This window comes from Telopea speciosissima, chromosome 7 (assembly GCF_018873765.1).
Source record: "Telopea speciosissima isolate NSW1024214 ecotype Mountain lineage chromosome 7, Tspe_v1, whole genome shotgun sequence".
Taxonomy (NCBI): Eukaryota; Viridiplantae; Streptophyta; class Magnoliopsida; order Proteales; family Proteaceae; genus Telopea; species Telopea speciosissima.
In genome coordinates this window covers 64,626,750-64,642,330 of record NC_057922.1, presented here as the reverse complement: position 1 = coordinate 64,642,330, position 15,581 = coordinate 64,626,750, and the positions used below count along the sequence as shown (strand labels likewise).

Below are 15,581 nucleotides of genomic sequence, written 5' to 3'. Positions count from 1 at the left end.
ATTGACGTGACCAAGTTACCCGATCTAATCTCCAATACTTGAAACCATGGTTTCATTGGGTTTACAATTTTATGGAGATTCCATCCCAATACTAACCCTTTTTTGTTGCTAAATTAACACACATATTTGTCAAGGTGTCACCTTAGCAATGTAATCACCCCTTATTGTTTGCACCAAGGAGAATCTCAGCTAAATGGGGGTCTGGCACATGGATCCCTATCCTCCAATAGGCTCTCTCCGAAATCATACTCAATACAAGACCTAGACTATGCATGTCCTTCCCCACAACTTCTCCTATGATCATTTTAGGCCTATCCCTAATTCTTTTAGCTCCTTCAATCGGGATCATATCACTCCTCTTTACTAAGGTGTCACTAGGCCTCCGTTGAACATGACCATACCACTTCATAGGCTCAAACGACTCTCTCAGAGCAACTCCCAAGTAAGCTCTAATACGATCAGTCCTTACTTTATCCTTCCTAGTTTTTCCGCACATCCATCTTAACATCTCCATCTCTACTACACAAAGCTTCTCAATATGACACTTCTTAACTATCCAACATTTGCCCCATACATCATAATGTTGTACTATAAAACTTTCCTTTAAAGTAATCATACATTTAAGCAAAAAAAAAGGTAGAGGGGAGAAAGAGAATCTGAAAGAAGTTCTGCTTAGCCGAGACTTTGGAGCTGGACTGAGGAACCCCTCTATGCTTGGCTGCTTGCCCCAAGATCTGCAACGGCCGAAGTACTATTACTTCTTGAATTCCAATTCTTGGTTTTTTTCTTCTTTTTAACTTCACTGTTCCAACACTTCAGTTTTTTTTTTTTAATATATTTTTCTTCTTGTTCTACTTCCTCTTCTCTTCTGCATGTCTGCTTATTTTGCCTTATTATTCTTCTTTTTTTTCTTTCCTTCTTCCTCAGAGTTGTTCTGCTGCTTTCTTTTTCTTTTATCTTCTTCTCTGTTTTGACACACTCTTTTGAAACGAATGGAGCATACTTACATAGTATGCACTCTCCATGTTAAGGTTGCCTGGCCACCACCTTGGGTCGTCTTGTCGTTGTTAACAACTATGTTAACACGATTAATGGTAGTACAAAAGAAATTCAGCAATCCAAATAAAGTTAAAAACCAGAACATATCTCTAAGAAACAAACAACAATAGGTATTCATAAAACTATATTAATACATGGTTTATTTTATCGTTTACAATGGCCAGGGCAGATCCGTCTCTCAGCAAACACCAACAGTCACCAACCTCCCCCCCCCCCCCCTTCAAAAAAACCAAAACATACAGAACAAGGGAAAATTGGCTATGTACAACAGTCAAGCATTTGATGATAAATTACTAAGCTAACTGGGCAGGCCAGGACTGCGAACATACAGTAGACATTGATAATGGCATACGATTTTAACTGCAATTCGAGGTTGTACTACGGTACACAGAGGCTGCTGAAGATGCGTTTTAGACTGGGACATACCACACGTAACCTTCCCATGTATACTGAGTAGATCTGTTAACCAGAAAAAATAAAACAATAAACAGAGATAAAGATATAAGAAAAATAGACCCAGCGAAGTGATCTAGTAAGTTACCTTTGGACAAAAACGGACATCAAGTGTTTCCAGCACATTACAATGTGATATTGCAGCTTCCACAACTTCTTCAGATACGCTACATGACTACCAAACACAACACCCGATGTTAGCAGCAAAGAATCGAATTAGAAATCAGAGCAAAAAGTAAAAAGGCAAGCGGTCGGTTGTAATCATATATAAACTAAAACAAAAGTGGGTATAAACCCTGTGAAAATATAAAGGGGGAAAATCAGCCATGAACGGCCTCAAAAGGCAATTAGCAGAAACAATTGGCTGAATAAAACTTTCTTTTTAGGGACATTGGTTAGGTAAAACTTGAGATGTGCCTTTCCGGCCTAATAGCACATCCTGACAAGCAAGGTTATAAACACGAATTAGAACACAAGTTAAAAGACAAGAAGCATTGAAGACATGAAGTTGACATTTAGGTCCAACCATAGCATTCTCAATGCAAGTAGAACTTTAAAAGATTTGCATATGCAGATTGTGAATCATTAAGAGAAATCTTACCGGCATCTGAATGAAGTAAACAAATTCGATGCTACGGAGCATCCAATTATTTAGAAATTTTTGCCATGGAAAATCTTACCCATGGCATGTATATCAATTGCCAAGCATCTTGGTATTGAGAAATTTTTCCTTCACAATAAGTATATCATTGGTAAAACCCAGACTCGAGAAAGTCAACCAATAAGAAGAATTTTTCATAATTAAATATTTTATAGCAGAATAAGAACCAGGTTACTAAACGTCATCAATGGATTTGGCTGAGTTTTGAGGAATGCATACCTGAAGGAAGAGGCTAGTCAACTTTGGACAATCAAGCTTCAAAATTTCCAGGGAGTAACAATTGCTGAGAAGATAAAAGCAATGGTGAAAAAATTTAGCAGATGAAATCAATGCATAGAGTATAAACCGAAGTTACCAAAAGACAAGCTTGCCAAGGAGGTTAGTAAAAAAGCACCTCAAATTAAGAAAGCTCAGATTGAAACAAGTGACATCTACTTCCTTCAGATTTGCAGATAAAGAAAGGTTTAACGATGACAGATGGAAACAACGGGCCCTTGGAGGAATGACAACTTTCTTAATGTTTGAACACCCAACACAGTTCAGATTCTGCAGCAAACGGTCAGGGTGCATAATTGGCTCCTGGACGATCTCTAGAGAACAGATTGCATATGAACCATCAATGCTAGACAACTCAGAAAGCTGCCCACCACTATAACTCCAGTTAAGGTCATGCATATTCACACATCCATTCAGGCTCACATGCGTCAGATGTGTACAGCAAGCAAGAAGCTCCTCTATTGCAGACTGGCACAGGCTCCCATAAGACAAGTCTAGCTCACGAAGGGCTGGGAGAGCACCTTCTTTATAAAGAGCCTCCAAAGAAGAATCAGTCAGATACTTGCATGCTTGCAATTTCAATACCTGTCGAAAATGAAAATACACAAACAAGATTATCAATCATTACATACAGTTCAAACCACAAAAGAGACGAAGTATAAAAAGTGGGGGTGTGGGAAATCTTCTACACCTTATATATATCCTATTCATCTGCTCCTATAGGTCCCAAAGTGTCAAGGAAAAGGTGGCAAACCCACTATTAAGCTAGGCCTAGCAAAATGGGCACCTGATTTTGAGATACGAGGAGGGAGGATATGAACATTCTAAACCATTGAACAGCTAAGGTGAACCCTAGAACAAAACATGTAAAATTTGGTGGACAGACTCAACCATATGGCCCACCTTGTATGGGAGTTGTTGTCCTGTAATTTCAGCATTAAACCACCTTGTCCGCTTGTTGACTTTTCAACCATTTTTTGAACCTCAGTTTGCCATGTGGAAAACTACATTCAAAATTAAATTTGACAGGTGGACAGAAGACAAGGCCTAATTGTACACCAAATTTGGGTGTCAGGCAAGCTTCCATGTGGCAATCATAACTGCTGGTTCTGCTACACCTGCCATGACATACAACGGCCATTCTGCCTCCACCATCCCTTTGACTGATAAAAGGAACTCAAAAAACTCATAACTGGGAGTGGCGACAGGTAAAATTTGACTTCACTATCGTTTTGACAGGCTGAATTACTCTTATGAAAATTCAATTCTACCTTCTCACCACATGCAGACAAGGGAAACACGATCACCTATATCTAAGTAGATCATTAAGATTAGTTTCCGATGTTCAAGTTTGGAATCTGCTCTGTGCCAACGGTTTGCCCCCCCCCCCCCCCAAAAAAAAAAAAAAAAAACCCATTCATAAGGCAAAACAGAAGCCCTGAGATTTAGCTAAAAGAGGGGGGAGGGGGGGAAAGCATTCAAAAACTACACAAAAAAAAAGGATAACTTTCTGTTAGTATTACCTTCAACTGCAAACAGGACTCAAAAACTGGCTGTAAGTTCACCAGGAAAGTGTATGATAAATCCAGCAAGGTTAAACAAGAAAGCCGACGCAAAGAAGAGAGCCCATCTGTACCAATGGATGGGCACGACATCAATACTAACAACTCAATGAAAGGGCATGAAGCAGTTGTTGCAGACAAGCAATCATCCTTAAGTTGGCTGTGTAGGGAAAATATGTCAGCAAAAGCAATTAAAGCAAGATATTTGAGAATTACATGACAAAGAACATGTGAACACCTGCAAAAGGAAGCGTCCAGAGAAATTAGGCGAGGGCAGTTGATGGATGCTTCAGATAAAACACCACATCCCTTCAACTCCAAAACAATCATATGTGGAGCTTCAATTCGAAGTACATTCAATTTGGGGCATATACCGAGATTAAGGGACCGAAGTCCAACCTGCAGCAAACATTTTTCTTTCAGGTTTATGTTTTATCAATAGTTTCTACTAGCACCTATCATACACATAAACATGTTAGTAACCCCTTGTTGCTACATGTTCAAGGAATTAAAAGATCTATAGATACGTAACACAGCACAAACAATGCATACAGCAGTAGATTCAGAATTTACAAGCCAAAATTCCATGCAACACAGTGCAGACTGGTTACCATTTTGACAGACTCATCAGCAACAACCACCTTAAGAGTTTATAAAAGCATATCAAACCCACCCCCCCCCCCCCCCCAAAAAAAAAAATTTGCTTCCACTTACAGGACAAAATGATGCTCTCTCAAGATGATCACAATTATCCAGAAAGACTTGCTCAAGATTAGGGCATCTGAGTTCCAAAGTAGTCATGGCACGGCAACCAACAAGGGACAGACTGACTAAGGAGGAACTATTGAATTCCACTGCTGTCAGACTCTGTAAAATTGAAATAGGCACTTTCACTTAAAGAAGGAAAAAAGAGGACTGGGTAAGAAGGATAGAAAAAATCAACATGCTTAAAACGGCATCCAAAAAGCAATCAAATAACAAATCAAATAGCCAATTATTCTAAAATACAGCACCACGAAGATCTGAACACTGCAACCTTTTTAGATTTCTCACCAGATTAAATGGCAGCATAGGGCTCCAAAATTTAAAGAAGCAAATGAACAATACATGTATCCAGCATCAAACTTTTATTTATATAGTTTTTCCAACAAAATTATATTTCAAATAACACCAAGATATTTTCATGCTTCAATTTTTTATCCAACTTCATCAACTCCCCAACTCCAAACCCCTATAGAAATTTACACCTCTGGCCTAAAACTGAAAGTGACCATTGCAGGATTCCACTTCAGAAATACTCTTAAGGCCTGCACTTCTGCCTGATAACATCTAAGGGAGCCAACTAATATGGTGGTGGCACTTCCCACTACAAGCAAATTTCTATGTTGTTTTAGTTAAATCTTTATTGACTCATATCATATTTCTGAAAATAACTCTGTATCAAGAACATGTAATGGCACTGTTATTTCCATTGTACCCAGGCAGACCCAGGCATACTGAACTTAACAAAGATCTAAATGGCTGTGTGTATAAGTTCTGTCTAACTCGGCAAAATTTTCCTTCAAATTTATCTTATAAACTCACCTCAACTGAACTAAGCCTTATCCCATTGAAATGCAGTTAGCTACACAAAATCTGTTTTGCCTTTACATTTATCTCATCAAATCCATAATTCAAAAATATGAAAATTCTATACAGGAAATCATATTTTAAAATCAAAATCAGCTAGATTGGTCCCTAGCAATTGAACGCAAAAGAGCAAAAGAATGTTATTTCCATTCTTGTAATGCTATATGAGAAGAATGAAAAAACTGTTCCAACCATATGGAAGCACAGTTATGAAAGCATCAAGTCTTGAAACATGGAACTGAACTCCAAAACCAATGAAGTCATAATATTAGAGGTTCTCTGAACAAAGCCTGCAGAACAAATGATGCTTTAAACTATCATCTTTCCTCAAATCAAAAGATTTGGCAGCTATCTTCTCTGATTAATTGCACTATTTTTAAGCTAAAAATATTATTAAAAATTTTCCCCATAAAAATCAAGTGTTATTCATCTAACAGTACAGGTGAGATTGGTCCAGCTAAGCTGGCTTTTTTTGAAAACCAAGGCCCAGCCTTAGCTCACTAATCCCCATCCACAGCCCAGCCTGAGAAAACAACTTCAGGTCAGGCTGAGCATGAATTATAAAATGAATCACAAGTACACAAAACACAACAGATTGGCCTTCCCATCACGGACAAGTTTTTCTCAGGTCAAAACTGCAAATGCAGCGCCTTAGCCAACGCTTGACCAAGGCCAGCCTAACACCACCCAAACTATCTTAGCATTCACCCAAATAGCCTCCACAATAATCAACAGGACACCATCCAAACTATCTTAGCATTTACCCAAATAGCCTCCACAATAATCAACAGGATGGGGCTTAAGTACAAGCAACAACACTAAGCTGAGGTTTGCTCGACCTAGCCCACACTGTCACTTCATTGTATCACCACTGAGATACTCGCCAAACGACTAGGGCCACTTGACAAAGCAACTCCAACAACCTATAAAGTCGCTTCCCTGGATCTAAGCATAGACGCTCGTCCAACAACACAGAACTCACGTCGTTGCAATCCTTCACCAGTGCCACATTGCCATAGCCATGCCAAACCAACTCAAAGATACAACTGAGCTGACTACCATGCTTGCACCCAAGGTGCCATTATCGCCCCAACTTGAATGGCCCACAAAGCATGCAGTAGGTTTGCCAGACCTACGGCACACTCGCCCATGTTGGCCATCACCGCCGCACGTTATGTGCTAGTATCGACGCCTACACAGACATGTCTAAGGAACGCCGAACCCAAGCCATGCCTAAGACAGGCACACCAGTACCACAGGACACAAGATAGCCCATTCACCCAAGATCATGTGCCATTGTCACACGTTGCATATTTGGTGCTAGTGTCATCCACAACCCCAAGCTTCCGGTTGCCAGGTGTTGCACCATGCTAACGCCTTCTGCTGAACATGGTCCGTGTCAGTAACCAAACCTAGAAAAGGAAACACCCACAGCGCACTTCGACTAGTGAGTGCCCACCCATGGAATACTTGTGCTCTAATGCATGCGCGGCCAAGCTAACCTCACACACAATGCCTTGCCTGTGACAGCCACGATGCCCACCAAGCCTTGCTTGTGGAATCCCACAATGCCATAGTAGGAGGCTAGGAGCCATGGCACCGAGGGTGAGGCACACTACCCTTCCTCAAGGTAGCTCTTATGACTTTCACATTTTTCCAGAAGTAGACATGGACCCCCTCATTTTGTCATACTATCGTATTATGGAACATCACTAAGTGACTTCACCTCCTTGCACTCCCATGCCCTACCTCCTTAAGCACAAAAGCCATCATCACGCCACCTCAAGTGTCACGGCCTTGCCAAGACTTTGGCTGTGACATTCCCATGGTTCAAGATTTCACGAAATATCGCCGATATATCGGGATATTTCGGAAATCTCGACAGTACCGAGATGAAATGGCAAGGCGAAATGGAAAAAGTTCATATTTCGATGATATTTCGTGATATTTCGGCGATATTTTGAGATATTTCTTCTGAGTCTTGCACTCTTGTGAGTTGTGAACTCGTGACTTTGTGTATTGACTATTGAGTAATGAGTATTGACTATTGAGTATTGAACTATTGACTATTATGGAGTTTATGACTTATGACTTATTTTTGTTTCATTACTTTGTTTAAATTTCTTATGTCTTTTAGTACCTAATCAATGTGTATTTAACTATTTATACATCAGGGTCGACGACCGTATACTGTCAATCAAGGGTGCAAACCCAAAACACCACTTTGAGTTCATTTTTTTTGCAATATGAAGGTTTAATTGTTTAAATGTGTTTATTTAGCTTAAATAAGGGTGTACATGAAGTATTAGGCCTTAATATTGCCAAAAACCCACCGAGATGGAGTGTCAAAATTTGGCAGAAAAAATATCATATTTCGGTGATATTTCGGCCATCTCGACCAGCCTGAGATACTGAGATATCGTGAGATTTTAAACTATGGACATTCCGCCCCAATTTGACAAAAAAAGGAGGGACAGGTTATCTTAAGCAAGAATGATTGTGTACCAAAATTATTTTAGCTCGACGACTCGATACTTCTATTCATGCTAAATTTGGTACATAAACTATAACACACACACACACACACATGTGAAAACAATGCTTCAACCCTAACCTAACCAAGCCTGACCTTGCGTTGGGATTTCCATCCCTACCATGGCTTATGGGCTGAAAATCTCAGCCCAGGCCAGGCCAAAATAGGAGTGGCCCAGCCCAAGATACAGCCATAATGCCAAGCAAAGATGACTTCAACTAACAACATTAGATAGCCAAGCGTACAGACCAGTATATCACAAACCTCACAGTTGTCAAGAACAAGGGATCGAAGCATTGGGCAGCCCCCACCATCGCTAAAAACCTCGCAAATAGAATTTGTCAAAGATTCACATTCAGTGAGGTCCAATTCTTGCAAAGACTGGCACTGCAATGACAAGGTGCTCAAACTTTCCTGCTTCTGCAACATTAGTTTCTGCATTAACAGGAAACACTCTATCAAAACCCAATTTTCCAAAAGCAAACAGTGGGGAAAAAAGAAGGTGACTACTTTGACGCAAACCTGAAGTAAATTTGAGGTGATATTGATACGATGGAGTGCAGGGCAATTAGAAACTGTAATAGATGAAAGCATAGGGCTTCGCAAATTCAAATCGACAAATCTACCAAGAAGCAGCAAAAGGATATATGGTTCAGGACAGACCCCAAAACAAATTAATACCAAAGAAGCAATAAGAGAGAGGGAGGAAGACACAAATAAAAAGATAAGGGCAACAATAAGTACTTGCGGCAATGCACTAGTCTGATATTCTGCAAGCGAGGAATATCCAAGGAGACTGATGTCAATAAGCTGCAATTATCAAGCTCTAGAACCTGGAATAGAATGGATATTTCAACTTAGAGAGTGAAAAGTTGTTAATCAAAACCTGTAACAAAAAAATCAGGAAACATCAATAATTGAGGCAATAGTAAGACCAAACCTCAAGCATATAACTGTGAGATATTGCGGCCATTGATGCAGAAGTTATTCCCTCACAACTACAAAGCTTCAGAACTGCCAACATAGGCAGTCTTACAGACTTCCATCAGCAAAAGCATTACATGATCATGTCAGATAAGGGTAATTCGAACACCACATCACATAATCTGGACAAAATTGAAGTCAAAGACTCAGAAAACTTACCTCAAGTGATATGTTGGGACAGTATGATGCATTGAGAACACGAAGACTAGGACACATAAGTGCTATTTCACGCAATGTTTCATCACTAACACAGGAACAATTTGACATATCCAATGAAGCCAACAAAGGGCACGATGTTGCTGCTGAACGAATTCCAGCATCTGAGAGCTTGTGGCATGAAGCTATATCTAATTCATGTAATTGAGGGCAATTGAGCAAGGCATGAGCCATGTTAGTACGCTTTAAGGAAAGGGTTTCCAGTTGGGGGCACCTGCAGAGTACAATGTACCAGCTTAGAAGTTCCTACAACATGCATTATACACTCATACAGCATCAAAAATATTTTCACCTCACAGAAATGCGAAGCACACGACATTTCGTAATTTGAAGATGACGCAATCTATCATGGAACACTGGTATCTCTTGAACACCATTACCGAGAATTGCATCATTAACATTCAAAGTTCTCAACATAGAACAATCTGCTAGAGCATGGAAAAAGCCATCCTCGAGCTGCCCCTTCCCTCCCACTATCAAAGTCTCGATATACCTGAGAATCAACCTCCAATATAAGCAACATGCACTAGAAGTTAAAAGTAAAAACTATTTGGCGGGGGAGGGGTGGAGTGAGGGGTAAGGGTAAAATATCTAAAATGGGGGGAAACTAAACAAGAAGGCGGCAAATTATACTTTAAGGAGGTGATTGCTTTCATAACAAGTATGTCAATAACAAGAGCACCAAAGATATTCACTTCTGTGATGTTTGGATACCGGCGACACATGTCAGCAACTGCAAATGAATAGATACAATATGAATTAAGGCCCCTCATTTGGTCTCCAAAAGTATAGGGGGGAAAAAAAAGGTTAGACTTAAGGCATTTAAGGAGAGAATACAAACTTCATAAGATGACCACACCTAGTGAAAGCATTGATATTTGGTAATGTCTGATGTAGAAAGTTTTACAAACTCATCAAAAGTTTCAATGTCATATGGCCAATGAAATATGATGTTTTGCCTCTTTCATCTAATCTAACTCATTATGAAAATATGTGAATTTGAGTAGAAATAACTAAAGAGCATTAGTAACACAAGGTGGATAAAAGCCTCACATTGTATTGGAGAGATATTCCGATTTTCGAAATTCAGACGCCTCCAGAAGTCTTCATGAGCAGTAGCGGCACGCCACTGCCTGCAGACTCTAGCAGCTCGGCAGAGATTAATGTGATCCAAGAAAGAGAAAACCTTAAACAAAGTTGAAAATTGTTAGGATACGGTAACTCAAGATTCAAAACAAATATCAACAAAATCTTGCTGTCAGACAGTCCAAGAATACCATATGCAATAAGTCATCTGTAAGATCCATCTTCACTTCCAAATCTTCTATCTTAGAAGTATTGCTCCCACCTCCATCATCATCTCCTCCACCATTAGAATCCATAGGATTTCTATTACCCCCACCATTTGGTGCCAAACTAAGATAAAGGACCATCTCATTGCCAGAAGGAACAGAACCCTGAGATATATTTTGAGCCCCATCAGCTGGTGAAGTGGATGTATCAGGACATGGTGACAGTGCAGTTGCATAATGGAATTCCCTGGTAAAAGATATGCAAGAGAGCAAGGGAGAGAGAGATTAGTCATCAAGTCAAAAAGGATTACCATCAACGTGTTTTTTTCTTTTATTACTTATCTTTTCTTGAAATGCATTTATTTTTTTACTAAGGAGTAAATATACAGATCTTGGGGTGTTATGTTGATAGTTAGTATCAATTGGCATTTGATACCTGTTCCCGATATTGCTACTGTTAAGTTGCTATACACAGCGACTTTTCTACTGCAGCAGGTTATCGATGTATGATATGTGTTTAATATGCAAAATGTTTGCCATATCAATCTATTATTCATCACACGAGACAAATATGTAATCAGTTCTTGGCTTTTTTCAAGATTCAGTACAAAATACAATATATGTTTGCTGATCATATGCCTTAGTCCAGTTTATATTTTATTAGTTTTCACATCTGCTTCCATTCCTTGATTAAATCTGAACATGTGGCACACATTTCTTCAAGTTCCAAGATATACTTCTCAGTCTTCTTCATCAAAGCCTTCTTCATTAATTCTGTTTCAATCTTCCTTATTGCACTGCAACAATTGGTGCATATTCTCCCGTCTTGCTGGCTGATTATCTCTACTGTTGATAAGATGTCTATGCCCTGAAAACAAAACCCTATTTTTGGCTAGGCTCATTAATCCTGGGAATTTCTAGGTCATTTTACCCTTCTGCATCAAGTGTTTAAAGCAGCTATTTCAGAAAAGTGAGAGTACAAAGCATCCAATTATACAAACGTAATATGGACCATGCAGCAACTAGTAAATTTCCAAAGTACAGAACATTAAAGATTGCAGATTTACACAAGATGGTCATACAGCATTCATCAGGGGTTACCAACCATCAGAAAACTAATGCTAATACAATAAAAAGTAAATTTCATGAAGGGCATGCCCTTCACTATTAACTAGACCCTTTGTGGAGTAAGACATAATGATCTCAAAGAACATGCGAGGTAGGAAGGTTTTTCTTGGGCATGAGACTTCTCAAACTCTAAGTTTTGTGTATTCTCATGCAAGTCAAAGATCTTCACCATTCCAACTTCCAAGTTGGCATGTACATGTCACCTTTTGGTCATGCTTGTATTTTATATATCTTCAATTTCTCCCCTTGAATTTATTGCCGTCTTAAAAACCTTTGTATAAGTACTTTGACAGTTTTCGTGTAGATTGGGACAACTGAATCAAAAAATTTCTTATATATTTCTTCTTTCTTCAACAAAATTATTTTCTATCACAATGGCCCAAAAAAAAGGTCCTAACATCTGATGCTCACTTTTTCTTTAAGCAGCATTTTAGTACAGATACAATTAACATTCAAAACAGCATAATACCTTTACCCACAAAACAAAAAGATACTGTGGTACTAAATCCAGAGTTCTGAAATCCAGATCAGCCCAGTAGGATGAACTAGATGACCTGCTACCCAGCCTTCAAAATTGGATGATAATAAATTTTATAAAATCACTCCAATTCAGTTAGTTCTAACTGGTAGAACCAGATGAACCACCGACACAACCTTCAAAATAGGTCAATGGGTGTGTGCTGGGTCTCAAAAGTCAAAACATTGTTTACTTCAATGTGCAGAGTTAGCCGTAACACCTGCATCACTTATATTACATTGTGGTTTTACAGAAAACCAGATTGTTGCTTGGTTGTTTACTTAAAAATCAAATATTGTAATTTGATGCAGTTTGCATAAAAAATAGATAACAATCAGACTCAAATTCTGCAAATGTGCAGTTGCATACTGGAGCAGAAAGAAAGAGAGAGAGAGAGAGGGGGTTTGGGTATAGAAATATATAATAGCACATTAATGTGGTCAGCATCTAATGTTCTTTCCACCAGTTGAATAGTGCCTACAACCCCCTCCTCCAAAATGTTCAGTTGAATAGCACCTACAGCCCTCTCCTCCAAAATGTTCAGTTTCATATCACTATAGCATGAATTGGATCAACCTGAGGCAATGGCGACCATCTTAAATGAGATGAGAATGAGCCCATTATTTTTGAAAAAATTTGGCATATCAAAGTATCAGTCTTAAGAAGTAACTCAACGGATATTCTGAAGATTTTTTGGCATATCAGAGTACCAGTCTTAAGAAGTAATGCAATGAACATTCTTTAACATCATTACGTCATAGAGAAGGTTACAGTCTTAAGAAGTAATGCAATGAACATTCTCTAACATCATTACGTCATGGAGAAGGTTAATATGAGGTCAGAGTTGTCAAAAACACCGCTAGGCAATAAGGTACCGCTCGAGTTCCAAGGCAACCTGTCACTTTATGTGTCCTGGCACCTAGGTTCAAAATGCGATGATCTTGCCCTCCATGCATTATAAATTTAATCAGTTCTCATTTTTATCCTTATATGAGATAACAATCAGTCTTTAAAATAAAACCTTTTAACAGCTTTAAATTTTGTACATCAATAAACATTTGCTGTTGCTGATCAGTTAATTGGATCAAATATCTACACAATATCACTGATATAGCGTTCATTTTATAGTGTTCATTTTGAGGTGAAGGCTCAAAAAAGGACAAAGGGCAAGGCCAGAAACGATAGGGTCCAAAGTGAGAAAAATATTTAAACATTTAGGCTTATAAGGCCCTCAATAACCCGAACAGAGGCATCATTCAAGTAATCACCCAAAAAAGTTGCAACAAGGACTGATAAACGTAGAGATGAAAATATACATGAACTGCATTAAATCACATAAAATGATAAAACGCAAAGCGACTACCCAAAAGCTCATTTTTCCTTCAAATATGTAAGCCTAGGGGAGAGGGGACTAAAGATATCATCCATGAGGAAAATAAGAAAACCGTCATCGTCGGTATAACATATTCAAGTTTCAGCATATATTTTAAAGGGAGAAAGAACGGAAATTGACAAGAGAAAAAGAGAAAAATAACTCACAGAGACTCGGAGAGAACTTTAGCTCGTTTGTACTGGAAATCACGATCGCAATTCCCTCTCCCAAACCCCAAGGAAGTTTCTTCATCGTAGCCCAACTCGTCAATCTCCCTCGGATCCTGACCACGGGCGCTGGCATACCGTTCATAATAACTAGAATTTCCAATCACAAGCTCCCATGGGGTGGAACCATCCCCGGTGATCTCGTTCCCTCTTCGATCCCTGGCAACTTCCATATTCAAAAACAAATCTTCCTCCACGTCGTCCCCAATTGAGAACCCCATTCGAGAAGACCCAGGTTGGTCATTTTCCATAGCCGCAGACGATAATTCTTCAGACTTACCTTCAGCCTCAGTAGAAAGCAACCCTTGTTTCATGTCACCTCTGGTGTTTGCTTCTTCTTTTTCTTCCCAAACGCCAGAACAACACCAAAGCCTCATACACCCGTGGGAGATCAAAGCCAAAACCCTAACTGGAACGCCCTATCCAAATCCAAGGTGTGACCTTCACAAACCCTAGATCAAGATCTCATTTTTCGGCCCCAAAATCCTAACTCGCATAAAGTAGTGAACGCATTTCGACATTTTCGAAGATCCACAAGGCCAGAATGAAATGGGCTCGTTAAAAAATTGAATTTTTCTGGGAGAAAGGGAAAAACAAAAGTTTTTCTGCAACTATTCGATGAATGTGAGACGATGATCAATAATTCAAGAAATCACTGGCTATTACCCATGAAATCGAACCAAGATACGATGATTTACAGAAAATAAGTTAAAGATCTGGGCTGATCCGGCTATCAACTTCGCCTTCTCTCTTGTCTCTCCCCCAAATGCTCGCTCTCAATATAGACCGGCGCATGGTGATCCGTGACAGTATACTTATACGGACAATTTCTGGGCAACACAAAACAAAATAATTAACACTCGCACGGACTGGAAAGTAAATTTCTGAACTATTTTCATTTTTCTCTTCATTTCTCTCTCTTCTCTGTGTCTGTCTCAGCTGTCTGTCTCTGTACAAATATATATAATATCAACAGATATTAGCATGGTCTCTACTGAGGACGCATGATCATGGACGGAGCAGCCATGAATAGATATGCGATATTTTATTAGTTGGAAATCACTTTCAATTTTCAGTTTCAACCCAAAGATTTTAAAATCTAATTGAATATCAAATTGGTCCCAAAAAAATACTTGGAATCAAACCTCTCAAAAATGAAACTCAGCAATCTGGTCCCAAAAACTTAAGACTCCATTTGTTTGACGAAGGGGTGAAAACTTGTGAGGGTGGATCCCACATATTGTAAGTTGGGTTGACAATGATAGAAAATGAAATAATGGAATATGCATTTTGTAGATCGGTATGATTTTCTGCAAGAGAGAGAATAAATGGCCAGGGGGGTGGGATTTCATGGGAAAACAAGGAAATAGAAAAATAAGAGATATAGACTCGAAAGTAACTTTTCCATGACAGTCTTTGGTAGGGTTTTGAAAGTAAAAATGATGAAAAATAGGGGCATTAAATTTCCATGATAGGAATTTAAAAGTGCATAAGGTGACAAAAGAGGGGTGTTAAATTTCCATGAAAGTCTTTGGTAGGACTTTGAAACTGAATGGGGTGTGAAAAGAGGGGAATCACCTTAGTTTGTCAGGAAGTTTTCCACCCCATCTAACTAAACAATTACATTTGTGGTAGTTTACGAAAAATAAGTACACGTTTTCTATCCTTTTTT

The 15,581-nt window shown here is 39.0% G+C and overlaps 1 protein-coding gene across 1 annotated transcript; it reads right to left on the bottom strand.

The window, feature by feature from the left end:
* Positions 1–1,157: 1,157 nt before the first annotated feature.
* Positions 1,158–14,615, bottom strand: LOC122668036 (F-box/LRR-repeat protein 15-like). Its single transcript, XM_043864569.1, has 17 exons — positions 13,850–14,615; positions 10,651–10,912; positions 10,427–10,559; positions 10,007–10,106; positions 9,666–9,866; positions 9,317–9,587; positions 9,114–9,212; positions 8,918–9,006; positions 8,696–8,795; positions 8,438–8,608; positions 4,726–4,878; positions 4,250–4,410; positions 3,973–4,171; positions 2,568–3,034; positions 2,393–2,456; positions 1,601–1,687; positions 1,158–1,518 (listed from the first exon to the last, which is right to left on the bottom strand). The coding sequence occupies exons 1-17, from the start codon at positions 14,284–14,286 to the stop codon at positions 1,438–1,440; spliced, it is 3,075 nt and encodes a 1,024-aa protein (XP_043720504.1). The 5' UTR covers positions 14,287–14,615; the 3' UTR covers positions 1,158–1,437.
* Positions 14,616–15,581: the final 966 nt, after the last annotated feature.